The following is a 16,423-nucleotide window of genomic DNA, read 5'->3' on the forward strand; positions in this document are numbered from 1 at the left end:
ACTATGTGCCTCGGACTGGGTCTGAGGATTTAACAAGATCCCACTGTTAGGGAAAATATAGGAAAATGGTCAGTATCCCTCAAATGTTCAGAATCTTGCTGAGCATGACCTAGCCTGTTTAATGTAAATATGCGCATGAGTACCCAGGTGTTCTTTGGTTATCTGACTTGCGAAGTATAAAGAACACACGGGGACCGGGGCCGGCCCCTTGGCTCACCCGGGAGAGTACGGCGCTGGTAGCACCAAGGCCGCAAGTTTGGATCCTATATAGGGATGGCCAGTGCGCTCACTGGCTGAGCGTGGTGCAGACCACACCATGGCGAGGGTTGCGATCCCCTTACCAGTCAAAAAAAAAAAAAAAACATGGCTCCGATCCACAGTGCCCTTGGGACACCCTGGGAGGCCACTAGGGCAGCTGCTGCTAGCTACCTGAGCTTGCATCTGAATAAAGCCTATCAATTTTTACCCACAGCTCCCAGGATCTTTTTCTTATTACCTAGCTTGTGGACCTGCATGTAAGGGCTTTGCCACCCAGTCTGCACAACAGGTTTGAAGGGTCTGTGGGCCCTAGCCTGACACCCACCCCTCATGGAATTTACAATCTACAAACATATAAGCATAGAGATATCTCTGGACGGTTACACACACACTCATTAACAGAAAACAGATTTTTTTTTTGGAGGGAACATGACTATATTATCAATACTAATATTAGTAACAACCACCAGGGAAGCGGCAATAGCTCCAGCAGAGGCAGGATGGTATGTAGGTCAGGAGTGCTGACTCTGGGGCGGGACAGCATAGATTTGATCCCTGGCTCTGAACTCCTTTGCTGGGTATCATAGTCCATTTGGGCTGCTATAAGAAAAGACCATAAACTGGGTACCTTATAAACATCACTTATTTCTCACAGGTCTAGGGGAAGAAGTCCAAGATCAAGGCACAAGCAGATGCAGTGTGGGTTAGGTAGGACCCACTTCTTTTCACTATGTCCTCACACGGTGGAAGGGGCACTAATCCCTCCACCCTCATGACCTGACCAGTCCCCAATTCCTAATACCATCATCTAGAGGGTTAGGATTTCAACATATGAATTGGGGAGGGGACACAAACATTGGGACCATAGCACTGAGTGTCCTTGGGCATGCCATTTGCCCTCATCATACTTCAGTCTCCTAATCTATAAAACAGGGATAACCACAATGCCTAAACCCTAGCCCCATTTGAGAATTAAATGAGATCAGGTACTTAACCACTGTTAGCCCAGGGCCTGGTACATGACAAGCTCTCTGTAAGCATTTGCCTTGTGGCCTTGGGCTCGTCCTGTCACCTATGTGGGACAGGCACTATTGCCATCACTTCCATATGACAGATGAGGAAACCCAGGTGTTCGATCCCACAGGCCCCTGACACAGGGAGAACACATCATGTTCCTAAATGAAAAAGATACATCCTGTGGTGAACAATTTTGTGTGTTAAATTGACTAGGCCACAGTACCCATATCCTTGGTCAAACACCAGTCTATATATTGCTGTGAAGGTATTATTTAAATGAGATTAACATTTAAATCAGTAGACTTTCAGTAAAGTAGATTATCCTCTATAACTTGGGCATGGCTCAACTAATCAACTGAAGGCCTTAAGAGAAAAAAGACAGAGGTCCCTGAGTAAGACAGAATTCTGCCTTTAGGTTTTGTTTTGTTTTGTAACACCGAACCCTTGGTGATGTTCTTTGGAAACAGGGTGGTCACGAATGTAATTAGTTAAGATGAGGTTACACTAGAGAGGAGTGGGCCCTTAATTTGACTGGTATCCTTATAAAAATGGGAAATTTGGACAAAGACACAAACACAGGGAGAATACCATGTGAAGATGAAGGTAGAGATGGGGTGAAGCTTGCTTCTATAAGCCAGGGAGCGCCAAAGACCGCCAGCGAACCACCAGAAGCTAGGGGAGAGGCCTGGAACAGATTCTGCCTCACAGCTTCTAGAAGGAACCACCCTGCCAACACCTGAACCTCAGACTTCTAGCCTCCAGAACTGCGATTCAATGCATTTCTATGGTTTCAATCACTCCATTTCTGGTACTTTCTTAGGGCATCCCGGGTAAACACACACCATGCCACACCACCCATGGTGGTTGGGTACTTCTTACATGGCCTCTCAGATAGCCATCAGTGTTATTCCTGAACACCAGGTGGGAAAGACAGCCCCTGTATGGCCTCTGTTTCTTAAAGCCCTGTTATCATATTCACTTAGGAAACTTGATAAAATGCAGATTTCTGGGCCCTACTCCAGACCTACCAAGTCAGAATCCAAGGGTTGGGACTAGAATCCAGATTTTCAAAGATCTCTCCAGGTGATCTTTATTTTTTTCAAATTTTTCTTTTTTAGAACAGTTATATACAGAAAAATTGAGAGGATATAGTAGAGAGAATTCCATATACTCAGCATCTAGTTTCTCATATTACAATATTAACATCTTACATAGGATGATACATTTGTTACACTAATGAACCAATATCTATACATTGTTAACCAAATTCAATAGTTTATTTAGATTTCCTTAGTCTTACCCTAATGTCCTTTTTCTGTTCCAAGATCCAATCCAGACCACATTACATATAGTCGTTATATCTCTTTAGGTTCCACTTGGATGTGGCAATTTTTCAGACTTTCCTTGCTTTTGATGACCTTGATAATTTTGAGTACTGATCAGGTATTTTGTATGAGATGTTTTTCTCAAGATAAGACTGGGGTTATGAGTTATTGGGAAAAAAATAACAGATGTAAAGGGCCAATTTAATCACATCATATGAAGTGTATAAACTATCAACATGATTTATGACTGCTGATACTGACTTTGAGATAGTGTGTGTCAGGTTCCCAAATGATTTTTTGTGGGGCGGGGAGCCTGGCCAGTACAGGAATCTAACCAGCTGAGTTAACTGGCCACTCCACCCTCCACCCCCAGCTGATTTTTATGCCAGAGAAACAAGAGGCGATGGAGAGGGGACCTAATTCTCTACCTATGACAGCACTGGCTTTTAAGTTGTTGCTTAGGACAAGCAGCCACAACGAGCAGGCAGCTCACAGACAGAGCATATCTGACGTGCCAGCTGCCATGATTGACACCTGACACATGATTTCCTCTGTCCCACAACAACCCTACAAGATGGGTGAAATCATTATTCCCATTTTATGGATAAGAAAGCTGAGCTTTTGAGGACTTACAGCCAGAAACCTAGAGCCAGACCTGCTCAACACTGCTCAGATCTGTGCGCTGTCCTGGAGGTAGGTGATTCTGTGAGCAGGTGAAGGAGCCATGGTGGCTGGGGCCTCCTTTTCAGGGGTGACAAGTGTGAACAAGAGATATTTCACTCCTTCCCCTCAGGGGCACACTAGAGCTCTAACAAGAGGCCAACTATCTCCTTCTAGCTCAAGTGTTCCAAGGGGGAAATACCCAAATGGATAACTGTAAAAAGACAACCAAGCAACACACAAACGAAAAAAACCATGTGGGGCCAAGGTGTCCAAAGCCTAAGGAAATAACATTGGCATAAAAAAAACCCCAAAAAACAAAAACAACTCCCTGTAACACCTATAACCATCTGTAAGCATGCTGCAAGCGAGATTACCAAAAGAGCAACTGCTGGTCATAGGGCAGGGATATTTTCAATTTTGATGCATACTACCAATGACTCCTACAGGGTGCAGTTTCACATTCCTACCAACAGTACAGACTGCCCATTTTCTCACCCCATCACCCATACTGCATATCATCTTCATCTTTCATTTACTGCTTTCTAGGAGCTTTTCATGTCCTAAGGATATTAGTTCTCAGTTAAAGATAGGACAAGTACTTTTACTGGTCCATCATTCCTTTATTGTCTTTTCCTCCATACAGGTTGTCCCTTTTTGGCTGAGTGAAGTCCATCGATCTTTTCTGTCACAGCTTCTCAGTTTTGTGTCACATGTAGGAAAGCTTCCTACTCTCACTTTGTGCGCAGCCATCAGTCCCAGCTCAGAAGTGGTTCTTACCTTTATCCACATGCTCTCTCGCCAGCTGCCTGGCCTGTCAATGCCCCGTGCAGCCCTCTAGCCCCAGAGCAGAGCTTGGGCCCTGGGAGTCCCAGGGCCGGCCTGCACTGGGGAGCTGCTGGGTGTCCAGCCCTGGACTCAAGTTTTTCTCCAGCTCTGCTGCCACTCGAGGGGCTGCAGCCCGGATGGCATCCTGAATGCTGTGTAAGTCCCACTGAGTCCTCAGGAGGGCATCGTCCAGTGTGAAGAAGCCGTCGCGAGTGCGCCGCACTTGGGAGCAGACAGCTGTGGTCTTTAGCTCCAGGCCAATCTCGTGCACCAGCTTTCGCAGCTGCTTCTGCGTCTCGTGCATGCACTGCACTTCTGCCAGGGATACACAATGCCGGACACAGTGGTCAGGAGCATAGCCACTGGTGTCTGCCTGATCTGGATCCATGTCCCTTGGACACCTCCTGACTGTGTAATAACCTTAGCTCTCTAGGCTCTGCTACTCTGAGGGCCAGCCCTGTGGGTGCCACCCAAAAGTGTGTTAGATATTTGGGATCTCAGACCCCACCTAGACCTGCTGAGTCAGCATCTGGTGATCTGTGGGTAGGTTAGAGTTTGAGACGTGCTACTCTAAGACTTGGTTTGCTCATCTGTAAAATGGGGTAAAGAGATCATTTATATAAGGTGCTTAGCTTTGGGAGAGTCTTGGTCAGTGCTCAACAAAAGGAGTCCTTGTTGATATCATCAACAGAGAAAAAGCAGTGGGGGGTGTGGAGCAGACAAAAGGAATAAAGATAATGGGGGCTGAGTTGGGCGGGACTGGGGAGATGACAGTGGTGTCTGATCTGCCCATGACAACTTGAAACACCCAGAGAGCTCTGGAAACAAGCAGCTAAAAAGAACCTTGCTTGTTAAGGTCTGGCTTCAAAGAGTCACTCAGCAGGAGGCAGGAGAGCTTTTGTTCTGTGTGCTCTATGATCAGCCAAGTTGGGCCAGGGCTGGGAAGGAAGCCGGCCCCTGATGCGTTGGCCAGCAGAGGTCAGGGCTGGCATATGCCAGCCTCGGCTGAGTTAGAGAAGAGCAGCCTTTGCAAGAGCATTTCACCGTGCCTCCCCAGACCAAGAGCCCCCATCTCACCACTCCAACTTCCTGGGGAAACTTACCTAAAAGGAATTCTGGAGGCGCAAAATGGAGGCATCGGATGCCAGTTATCAGCATCGGGGACTTGTTCATGGGGCGGATCAAGCCTCTCATGGCCATCTCATAGGCCTCCTGGGTCTTCAGGTCGACGTTGGAGTACCTGGGGACCAAGAGGGGCTACAGTTGCGTGGATGAGGAGGGGTGGGAAGCTGGGCTGCCACCCCGGCCCCTGCCCCACTGATTTGCATTCCGTGTTCCCTGCCATCCCCTGCTCCTCCAGCCACCTTTGCAGGAGGCTCTTTCTCTGTCCCCTCCAATCACCCAATGCAGCCTCTGCACATTCTTCACCACTTCTGAACCTCTGCTGTAGCCTGTGCTCCACGGTCTCTGCCTGGCCAGCCCACAGGAACCTCACTCTCAACCCAACCCAAAGAGAACTCAACATCTTCCCTCTACACAGGTTCCTCTTCTCTGTCCCAACACCCCCATGGCCCAGGGTGTCCCCCAGTCTCTTCTTCTCCCTGCCAACCACATCGTCCTGTCTTCATCCTTTTATTTATTTATTTATTTATTTATTTATTTTTTGAGACCGGCCGCACCGCACTCAGCCAGTGAGCGCACCGGTCATCCCTATATAAGATCCGAACCCGCGGCGGGAGCGCTGCTGCACTCCCAGCGCCGCTGCACTCCCAGCGCCGCTGCGCTCCCAGCGCCGCACTCTCCCGAGTGCGCCACAGGCTCGGCCCATGTCTTCATCCTTTAAATGATGCTCCTTAGGGCAGTTCCTCTGACCCTAGCAGCCTCCTCACCTCATATGGTGGTTTTGCTAGTGTCACCCAGTTCCTCGAAGTCACTGTGCTCAGGTACCTGCCTGATGCCCTTGAGTCCTCAGCAGATGTCCATAGGCCAGGGCACTTCTTGTCCCCAGTTTATAGACAAGGAAAGTGAGGCTCATAGCACTGACTCAAGGCCTCACCACTGGTGCCTGGCAGAATCAGGAGTCCCAGGTAGGCTTGCTCCAGAGCCCAACCTCTTAGCTACTAGGTAACCCTACCACCCGCTCCCGCTCTGTGCTATGATGATGGGATCACTGGTTTCCCTTCCATTAAATCATATACTCCCTCAATAGACAGCTGGGACCTCTTGTTCTCCTAGGTTTCCTCAGTAGCTGCCTGCAGACCTGGCACACAAAAACACTTTGGCATATCATGGAAGGAATGAGTAGTTCCCTCTGGATTTGGGTTCTGAAAACAGGATCTGTGGAATCTGTCCCAGGGTGGGCAGAGCCTATGCAAGCCCCATGGGCACTTCTCCTTACTCCCCCCAGAACCTCCTCGAGGGCCCCACTTACATCACCAAGGCCTTCTGATGCGAGCCTTGGATCACGGCCAGGATCCGGTCCAGCTTCTCTCTGGTCACATGGTCTGGAAAAGGCAGGGGGTCATCAATGCACAGGTACACCGTGAGGATGGGTGACAGCAAACTAGCAAACTCCTTTCCCCCAAACCAATCCCATCCTTGGAACCTGGAGGAGTGTCACAGCACCCATTTGGGGGGTTCCCATGGGATGGAAGTGTTCAGTGTCCTTTGAAAAAACTCTTTTTTTTTCTTTTTTTGTTCTTTTTGAGACGGGCCGCACCGTGCTCAGCCAGTGAGCAGACCAGCCATCCCTATACAGGATCCGAACCCGCGGCGGGAGTGCTGCTGCACTCCCAGCGCCGCACTCTCCCGAGTGTGCCATGGGCTCGGCCCTGAAAAAACCCTTTATGAAAGCTCTGGACTCTCTTCTCAGAAAAGATACACATGAACTTCGGGCCAGCCCGGTGGCACACTGCTACAGTGCGCCGCTTGGGAAGCGCAGCAGCGCTCCCGCCAAGGGTTCAGATCCCACATACAGACCAGCCACTCACTGGCTGAGCGAGGTGCAGGAGCAACACCGAGGGTTGCGATCCCGTTGCCGGTCCCGGTCCGGTACGGGTGCGACACTGAGGGTTGCGATCCGTTGCTGGTCACGAAAAAAGACAAAAAGGAAAAAAAAAAAAAAAAAAGAAAAGATACACATGAACTTAACATCTGCTCAGAGCCCCTGAAGCCATTCACACTCCCGGTTAAGAACATTTTCTTCTGGAAATGGAGGCCCAAAGATTTGACTTGCTCAATATTCTAAGCCAGATCTCTTAAGCCCCATTTTGGGGATTTCTGGGCCAGAGGCCCTGGGAGGGAGGGTGCCATCAGCCTAAATACAGAAACAGCTGCAAGAAGCGGGAGTGGCTCTGCCTGCTGCTCCCATGGAGTGATGGCAGCAGCAAAGCCAGGGGACTCTCACAAACTCTGCCAGGAGGCCCTGGTCCAGGGGCCCAGCTGGGGCGTGTATCAACTTCCAGTTCAAGTGACAGAGCTCTGGGAGCATATGTGAGGATCGAATGCTGGCTAGCCTGGAGGATCGAAGCCTCTGGCCCCTCTTGTCTGGCTCTACTCAGGCTATTGTCTTAGCTGGAATGTATCTGCCACTGTCTCCTCACCCCTCACTGGCAGCCCAGCCCAAGTGCTGCCTCCTCCAGGAAGCCCCTCCTGGATCACGTCACTTCCTCCTGGCTCCTGCCACTCTGCACCTGGGTCTCTTTCCAAGAATGTAATTTTCTTTGATTTTTACCTTATCTTTTAGTTGCATAATTGATACATCAATCTTCTTGTAAAAATTTAGATCAGCAGCAACAAACACCCCTCCCCAACCCCTCAAATTCTGGGCTTCCTCCCTCCCAGAAGTATCAACTTGGCAATTTTCCCTAGATGTTGTTGTGGATGTTGACACATACCTACATGCACAGATACACAGTGTTGCTTTGCCACATGTTTTCTATCCTCTACAGATGATGTGGGGTGTATGTGCTAGACAAAGAGCATGAGACTGGGGACCCCATCTCATTCACCACATGGCTCCCAGGCCTAGCACATGGTTGGTGCTCATGAAACATCTGTCAAGTGAGCAAATGCGACAGATCCCATAGAATGGCTTGGAATGTGGGGACAGTGAGCCATCCACCCCCACCCATCCATCCATCAGCATCTAACAGGCACCTCCCACATCCCAGGCCCTATGCCATGTGTGTGACCAGAGGAGTGAGTCCCTGCTCTCAAAGGTGACAGTCTGGTGGGGAGACATACTAAATTATCATGAATTATTAGTTGGCTACTATTCTGAGAGTCTATCCAGTCCAAGGGTGGAAGAGGCTTCTCCGGGGAGGTGGCATTTGAGACAGCTGAGGAGGTGAGCAAGGGTGTTCCTGGAAAACAGATGGTATGTCCAAAGCCCCAGCTTGAGCTTGCTGTGTCACAAGCAACTGAGAAGGACAAGCGAGGCCCAGGTGAGGGTGAGGAGTCCAGAGAAAGCAAACGTGAAGGCAGATGGCAGCAGCTGCCTCCACCTCCACCTGGCTGCCAGGGCTCTCACCATATGTGGTCTTCTCCACCAGCCGCCCGTCCTCACAGAAGTCATCCGTGGCTTTGCCCAGGAGGCCACGCACTGTGTAATCCTTTAAGGATAGAAAGGGGAAGATCTGGTCCATGTCCCCACTCTAGGCCACAGTGCTGAGGAGGGAGACCTGGCCCAGAAACTCATGCCCCAGAGGTACTAGATAGGCTGGTGGTGGGGTCCCTCGGGTCTCCCCTTAGGCAGCTCACAGCTCAGCCCCTACCCTGCAACTCTGCTGCCCCCCACCCCCGGGGAGGGGCTCTGGTTCTGTGTGGCTGTGGGCAGCTCTCCTGCTCTCTTTGTACCCAAGTTCTCTGTGACCTCAGGATGGTGACAGGGCCAATCTCACAGTGCTATTGCCTAGATTCAGTGAGACATGGTGCCTAGCTCCCAATCAGTGGGCTTCCTTGCAGATTGCTGGCTGGGTTCCCATGGCAATGAGCATCAGCAACTTGCAAAGGGCCATCCTGAGACCACTATACGTCTCCAAGTCTCTCCACTCCAGCTAACCTGGCAATTTATCACCGCAAGCACCTCCTAGTATGCCCCGTTGTGGCTCCATCCCTCTATATGTGGCTAAGGTTTCAAGGCCCAGATCAAGCCCTTCCTCCTCTCCATTCACAGGAACTCCCCTTAATCTAAATCTGTGTGGCTTACTGCCTCCGCCACAAATAAGAGTGATGATGATGATGATGATGGAGGTGGTAACAACGGTGACATTACATGAGCATTCACTATATGCCAGGGACTGTGCTAAGCACTTTACATGTCGTCATTAACTTAATCTTCAGAGTAACCTTATAGAGGAAATACTATTATCATTTCCATTTTAGAGATGAGGAAACTGAGGCACACAGATTTTAAGTAATCCACCCAAGAACACAGCTGGCAGAGTGGTAGAGGATAGGTTTGGAACTGAAGCCATCTGGCTCCTGAATTTGTGCTCTTAACCACTAACAACATGGTCCCCCCTAATGTGGCGCTCGTGCACACCCCCTGTGGTACCAGATTCCACAGCCCCACCTGGATGGCAGCTCCCTGAGGGCTGGATGGTGATGCCCACTTCTCAGTCTTGGGGAGAAAATGAAATAGTATCACGATCAAACTCTGGTGTCAGACAGATCCAGGTTCTAATCCCAGCTCTTAAAGCTCTAAAAACGGCGTGGCTCTGAGCAAGGAATGTCCCTTCTCTGAGCCTCACTTTTTGCATTTGTGAAATGGGTAACAACAAATTCCACTTTACGGGGAAGCTGTGAGGCTTCCATGAGGGAATCCACATACAGGGCTCACCACAGAGTAGTTGGCATGCAATAATGATAGTAGTTTTGTTTTTCATTTTTTGTTCAGGTGGCTGGCCGGTATGGCCCTTGACCTTGGTGTTACCAGCACTGCATTCTAATCAAGTATGCTAACCCGCCAGTACAATGCCAGTTGTTATTATTATCATTATTACTAAAGTCTCCCCTAGTACATGACTATAAAAAAATGCTTGCTGATGGCCTAGCTGTTCTCCATGGAATCCTCTAAGCTTCAGAATTCTGCTGGTGACTCCCAGGAAAAGACCAAAAGATAAGCAGGCTGTCCCGAGACCCCTGTACCTTGGTGAGATGAGCATCATACATGTCGGTGAGGAGGCTGCGTCCATGTCCCACGCCGAGCACTGAAAGACAGCCAGCATCATGTCACACCTGGCAGCCCTACCCGTTCCCTTGGGAACCCCCACCCCATCATCAGAATACTCCCTCCTCGGATGGTGATAAAGCCAGCAAGGGGACAAGGAGAACTTTTTTTAAAAAAATTTTGAAATTAAGAATTATTTTATTAAACTATATAAAATGTCTTGTGAATTTTTTATTTTATTTTATTTTATTTTGTCAATATACAATGTGGTTGATTATTGTGGACCCTTACTGAAACCTCCCTCCCAACAACCTCATATCTGTCCGCTTGTCGTATCAACTTCAAGGAATTGTAATTGTTGTGTCTTCTTCCTTCCCCCCCACCCCCAGTTTATTTGTGTATTTGGCAAGGAGAACTTCTAAGGGGAGCAAGCAAGTTCCTCTGGGTATATGTCAAAATGCAGATTTCGAGTTCCAGTCAAGATGGCAGAATAGACAGTCCCCAGTATCACTCTCTCCCACAAATCAACCAATTTACAACTATAAAAATGTAACATTAGCCAAGCTGGGGCCACTGGAGCTCAGGGGAAGAGGAGGAGAGACCTACAGAGTTCATGAAGGCAGGAGAAACCACGATAAGAGAAAGAAAAAACTGCTCTGAGTGTTTCAGGCTGCGGCTGCTTTAATGCTGGAACTGCTGAGCACACGGAGCAGGAGCTGGCAGAAGCCGCAGCTGTGCTCTTCAGATGGAGTTACTTGGAGGCTGCAGGGGAGAAGACTTTGGTGGCCCCCAGGACAGCAAGACCACTAATAGGGTTCACGTGGACCCACGCAGGAGAGAGAAGCCAGAGCAGATGAAAAAGGGGAGCCACTCAGAGGCTGGTGAGTCATCACAAGGGACCAGCACACGGCCCGTCCCATGGGAAGTGTTTGGAGCATGGGCAGTGGAGGAGAAGTGCCCACCAGGAGAACACAGGGACACAGCAAGGACAGCCAATCTGCCCCCCAATCAGCACAGGACCACTCAGAGGAGACTGGTTGGGAATGCAGAATTGCATGGGGTGCAGTTTGATGAAAAAACTCAGGCCCAGATCAGAGTTTCTACACAACCCAGGTGCACCAAATCTCTGGAGAGCCGGAAGTACCTATAAGGTCAATCATTAAATCCTGAGCTGCACAAAAAGCCTTCCCAGGGGAATCAGCAGCAAAGCAGCAATTTAGCCCAACCATAGAGCTCAAGTACTGGTTCCCACAGGAAGTTCCCCCATGTTAGAAGTAAGCAAAGGACAAAAAGTTAATTCCGGCCCAGGCATACCATCAGCAACTTGGGGCCCACCAGGGGACATGAAGCATGGAGCCAGGGACAAAACCCCCGCCCACAACCAGGCACACTGTGCCAGTGCCTCAGGGCCTGCCCAGGGACCCAAGGCATGGAACGGGGACCAGACACTCCCCACCAGCACCAAGGAGCATGCCAAAAACATCACCTCCATGTGGGTGGCCCACTTCAGCCACCACAATAACCATGGCTGCCACGAAAGCGGCTAGACACAACCACCATGCAGATGGTCCACCAGCTACTGGAGTGCATTGACACAAGGAGAGTCACCAGCAGAGATAAAGAAAAGAAGAGGATATCTCTCTCCACAAAGCCCATTTCAGAGTGACAGAAGAAGCATCTGCTCTATGATAATATTGGGAGACCTGATCATACCTCTCAGCATTGGATAGATCACCTAGGCAACAAGTCATCAGAGTAACTATTATTCTTTCAGGAGAGAAGAAATCTAGGGTAATTAGACAGAGAGCAGGGAGGGAGAGGGGGATGGGGAGAGATTAGAAAAGTGGCATAAAGAATAATTACGATTTAGGGCCAGCCCGGTGGCGCACTGGATAGTGCGCCGCTTGGAAAGCGCAGCGGCGCTCCCGCCCGAGGGTTCGGATCCCACATACAGACCGGTTCCCGCTCACTGGCTGAGCGAGGCGCGGGAGCAACGCCGAGGGTTGCGATCCCGTTGCCGGTCCCCGGTCCGGTACGGGGGCAACACTGAGGGTTGCGATCCGTTGCCAGACACGGAAAAAGACAAAAGACAAAGAATAATTACGATTTGTAACAACATATATGCTAGTAATATTGATTTAATCAACATAGCTCAATGTTGAACCTCAAAAATATGTATAATGAATTCTGATTCAACAAAAAATTTTTTTAAAATGCAGATTTCTGGGCCTCGCTCATATGTACTACATCTGCTCATGGTGGAGAGGGGGCTGGGGATTCTTAGCAAACTCCCTGCGGGATTCATTTTTTTCTTTTCTTTTTCTTAATTTTAATTTTTCAACATACAATGTAGTTGATTTTCGTATCCCTTTACCAATTTCCCTTTTTCACCCCTCCCTCTCCCCCCTCCCCTTCCCAGGGTATTGTGATACTCCCAAAAGTAAGACATTATTGGCCCAGTCAGACAGACCTACACTCAAATCTGGGATGGCTCTGAGTATAACCCATAACATCTTTGGGCCTCAAGCCCCTCTTCAGTAAAATGAGGTTGAAAATACTGTCTGATCCCTGTGAGTGTTGTGCATATTAAGGGAGGCAGTACACAGGAGGCAGTCAGCACAAAGGAAGGACCCAATAAATGGTGGCCACTGTGGCCACTTCCTGCCTTTCTTCCCTTCTGTTCCTCCCTCTGGCTAAAGGAGAGACTGACCCTCCATTCACTCTGAGAGAGGGAGAACAGGGAGGGGGTTATGAGATCATATCTGCCTGCCTGAGCCCCAGAAAGCAAGACAAGGGGATTGTGATTTTTGAGGCTGGAGGATGTAGCCACCACCTGACTCTGCGGACACAGATGGCTCATGATTCAGGGCTTTGTGTGTCTAGCTCCAGCAACATCCAGACCCTGGTCAGTAAAGCCAGAGTCATGTGCCTAGCTGCCCCATGACACAATAATGGTTTTCCCTCTCTGGACCAGGGGCTTTCACTAGCCATGTGACCCAGGACAAGTCACCTAAACTCCTGAAGCCTTACTTTTTTTTTTTTTTTTCCTTTTTGTCTTTTTTCGTGTCCGGCAACGGATCGCAACCCTCAGTGTCGCGCCCGTACCGGCCCGGGACCGGCAACGGGATCGCAACCCTCGGTGTTGCGCCCGCACCTCGCTCAGCCAGTGAGCGGAACCGGTCTGTATGTGGGATCCGAACCCTCGGTGGGAGCGCCGCCGCGCTCCCAAGTGGCGCACTGTAGCAGTGCGCCACCGGGCCGGCCCATGAAGCCTTACTTTCTTCATCCTTAAAATCAAATGGTATCTACCTAATAAAGCTGTTGTGCTGAATAAATGTGCACAAAAGGCCTCCAGCCACATGTCACATGCAGGAATCATTTGATAAAGGTGGGCAATTGTGATTATTATCCTGTGACACCCTCCCTTCCACCAATCATCTCCCCAGCTAATCAGAGACTTGGGCAGGAATCAGGGCAGGAGGGCAGTGGTAGGAAGTGGCTGTCAGATAAGAAGTGGGCCAGGCACCTGGGAACTCCCTGATTCTTACTCAGGCACATATCGTTGTACACCCCCAGGCTTACCACATCACCTACCAAGCACCCCAGAAGCCTGGGCATCCAGCCGGTGTCCCACACCAACCTTTAGGCTGGTGAATGCTGGTCCACGTACTGGAAAGAAACAAACAAGGTTCATTTCTTCAGCTAAAATCTAGCCTCTAGAATGGCTTTGGGCTGCATGATGACCTCATTCCTAGAACTGAGCCACAATGAGGCCCAACTAGGATCAGTTTAGACTCTCAGGCTTCCCCACCATGGAATCTGGGGCCCTGAACCATTTCTTCAGTTCCCCGAGGCTCCTGCTGAAGGAGAATCCTGGCCACTATCCCAGTGAGAAAATGGAGGCTGTTAGCTCCCTACGGCAGGAACTGGATGTCTCTTGAGTTTTACCCCCAGAGTTCAGAACTCACTAGCTGCTCAAGAAATAACTTCTGACTATTGAAAGAACGAATAAGGAATGAGCCACAAATATTTACACTTTTTTTTTTTTGGCGGCTGGTCAGTAAGAGAACTTGAACCCTTGACCTTGGTGTTACCAGCACCATGCTCCAACCAAAGTGTTCACACTTGTATAGATCAAGAGAATTTAGGGGAAAGAGTACACGTTAAGAACCTACTGAATCTAGGCTACATTAATTAATGTCAACATTGAGCCTCAGTTTCCTCATTTGTGAACTGGAAATAGGACCTATCCCATAGCATTATGGTGAAGATTCAATGACATCACAGTTTGGGGAAAGTTTAATATGATGCCAAGTGCAAAGCATTTCCTTTCTTTTTTTTTTTGGTTTCGGGGTTTTTTTTGGCAGCTGGCCAGCATGGGGATCTGAACCCATGACCTCAGTGTTACCAGCACCACTCTCACCAAAGTGTTTACACTTCTCTAGATCAAGAGGATCTAGGAGAAGAGTACCAGTTAAGAGACTACTGAATCTAGGCTATGTTAGTTAATGTCAACATTGAGCCTCAGTTTCCTCATTTGTGAAATGGGAGTAGGACCTATCTCATAGGACTGTGGTGAAAATTCAACGCCTAGTATAGAGCAAGTGTCAATACATTTCTTGGTATTGTTGTTATACTGTGGAGTCACTGAATATCACCTGTAGAAGGGGGACTAGACGTTTCTGGTCAAACCCCTTGGTTGACACATGTCTTAATCATATCTAGTGATGGGGAGCAATTTACCAGAACCAGTTCCACTGTTGGGCAGCTTTGTTGAATAAAAACTCACTCTTTCCCAGAAACCCCAAACCCCCTCCTTAGGACTTCTACCTGAGGGTTTCAGTTCCCACCTGGACTCCCAGAATAGTAAAAGGGTCAACAAACTATAATCCACAGGCCAAATCCTCAAGCCTGTTTTTTTTTTTTAATGGGTCATGAGTTAAGAATGGTTTTTCCATTTTTCAATGGTTCAAAATAAATCAAGAGAATAATACTTCATGATACATAGAAATTACATGAAACTTAAATGTCAGTGTTCCTGGGCTGGCCAGTTAGCTCACTTGGTTAGATCAAGGTGCTGATAACACCAAGGTCAAGAAATCAGATCCCCATACCAGCCGGCTGCCAAAAAAGAAAAACAAAGTCAGTGTTGCTAAATGAAGTTTTATTGGAACACAACCAGCCTCATTCCTTTAGGTACTGTCTATAGCTGTTTTGCACTACAATGGCAGAGTTCAGCAATTGCAACAGAAACCACATGGCCTGCAAAGCCTAAAATATTCAGTATCTGGCCCTTTCCAGGAAAGTTGCCAATCCCTGCTCTAACACTTCATCCCATCTACGGTCATTCAGGGTCTGGGACAGGAATCTGAGAACTGGGGCGCTGATTCTACTCAGGGATTTCCTGCGAAGTGACACCCTGGATCCTGCTCAAATTTGGCTTACCCAGAGGATGGTTGGTGAGGGTGGGCACACTGGTGGCTACGAGGGTCAGCGCCTTCTCTTCGCTGCCTTCCGTGGGACTGAGCAAGAAGCGAACACGCTGTTCAGGGGAAGGACGCCTCCCAGCATTGAGACCTGAACACATACAGGTAAAGAATATCTTGTCAATTCTGTCGGAACACCTGGGGGACACGAGGCGGGGATGTACGATGTAGAAGACAGACGAGAAGCCCACCGTGTAGAAAACAGAATAGAAATAGGAAACAAAGAGAGTTGGATTCACATTCTGACTCTACTAGTTATTAACCGTGTGACAACAGACGATACTGAGTCAGTTTCCCCACCTGAAAATAAGGGAAAGTGAGGAGTTACGAAGTGTATAGAACAGATGATTACGAAAGCGTTCTGCCCCGGCGACAAAGACACATAACGTTATTCTGAAAGAACGATCAGTAACGGAGATGGACTCCCAGGAGAACGGGAGCGGGATCGTGGGTCTGTTTCGCAGCACTCACCCTTCAGAAGCTGCAGCTCCACGGTATCCCGCAGGTGCATCCACTTTAGCCCTGGGGGCTTATAGGCTGCGAAGAGTCCATGCAGCCGCGCCAGGCCGGCAGACCCCATGCCAGAAGCCTGTGGCCCTGACTTCCGGAAGTCCTGGTTTCTAGACGGAAGTGCCCTGCGGCCCCGCCGCCAAATGCTGTCCTTACAACGGGCGCCT

At 49.1% G+C, this 16,423-nt stretch overlaps 1 protein-coding gene across 2 annotated transcripts; it reads right to left on the bottom strand.

Annotated features, from left to right (window-relative positions):
• Positions 1-2,349: 2,349 nt before the first annotated feature.
• On the bottom strand, positions 2,350-16,374 carry TRUB2 (TruB pseudouridine (psi) synthase family member 2). Of its 2 annotated transcripts, XM_008579203.1 has the most exons (8): positions 16,218-16,374; positions 15,706-15,837; positions 13,855-13,929; positions 10,239-10,300; positions 8,620-8,701; positions 6,520-6,592; positions 5,192-5,328; positions 2,350-4,403 (listed from the first exon to the last, which is right to left on the bottom strand). In XM_008579203.1, the coding sequence occupies exons 1-8, from the start codon at positions 16,324-16,326 to the stop codon at positions 4,078-4,080; spliced, it is 996 nt and encodes a 331-aa protein (XP_008577425.1). In that variant the 5' UTR covers positions 16,327-16,374; the 3' UTR covers positions 2,350-4,077. The 2 variants fall into 2 exon arrangements, with proteins under 2 accessions (XP_008577425.1, XP_008577433.1); XM_008579211.1 differs by lacking the exon at positions 13,855-13,929.
• Positions 16,375-16,423: the final 49 nt, after the last annotated feature.

This window comes from Galeopterus variegatus, unplaced genomic scaffold (assembly GCF_000696425.1).
Source record: "Galeopterus variegatus unplaced genomic scaffold, G_variegatus-3.0.2 Scaffold80, whole genome shotgun sequence".
In the NCBI taxonomy this organism is placed as follows: Eukaryota; Metazoa; Chordata; class Mammalia; order Dermoptera; family Cynocephalidae; genus Galeopterus; species Galeopterus variegatus.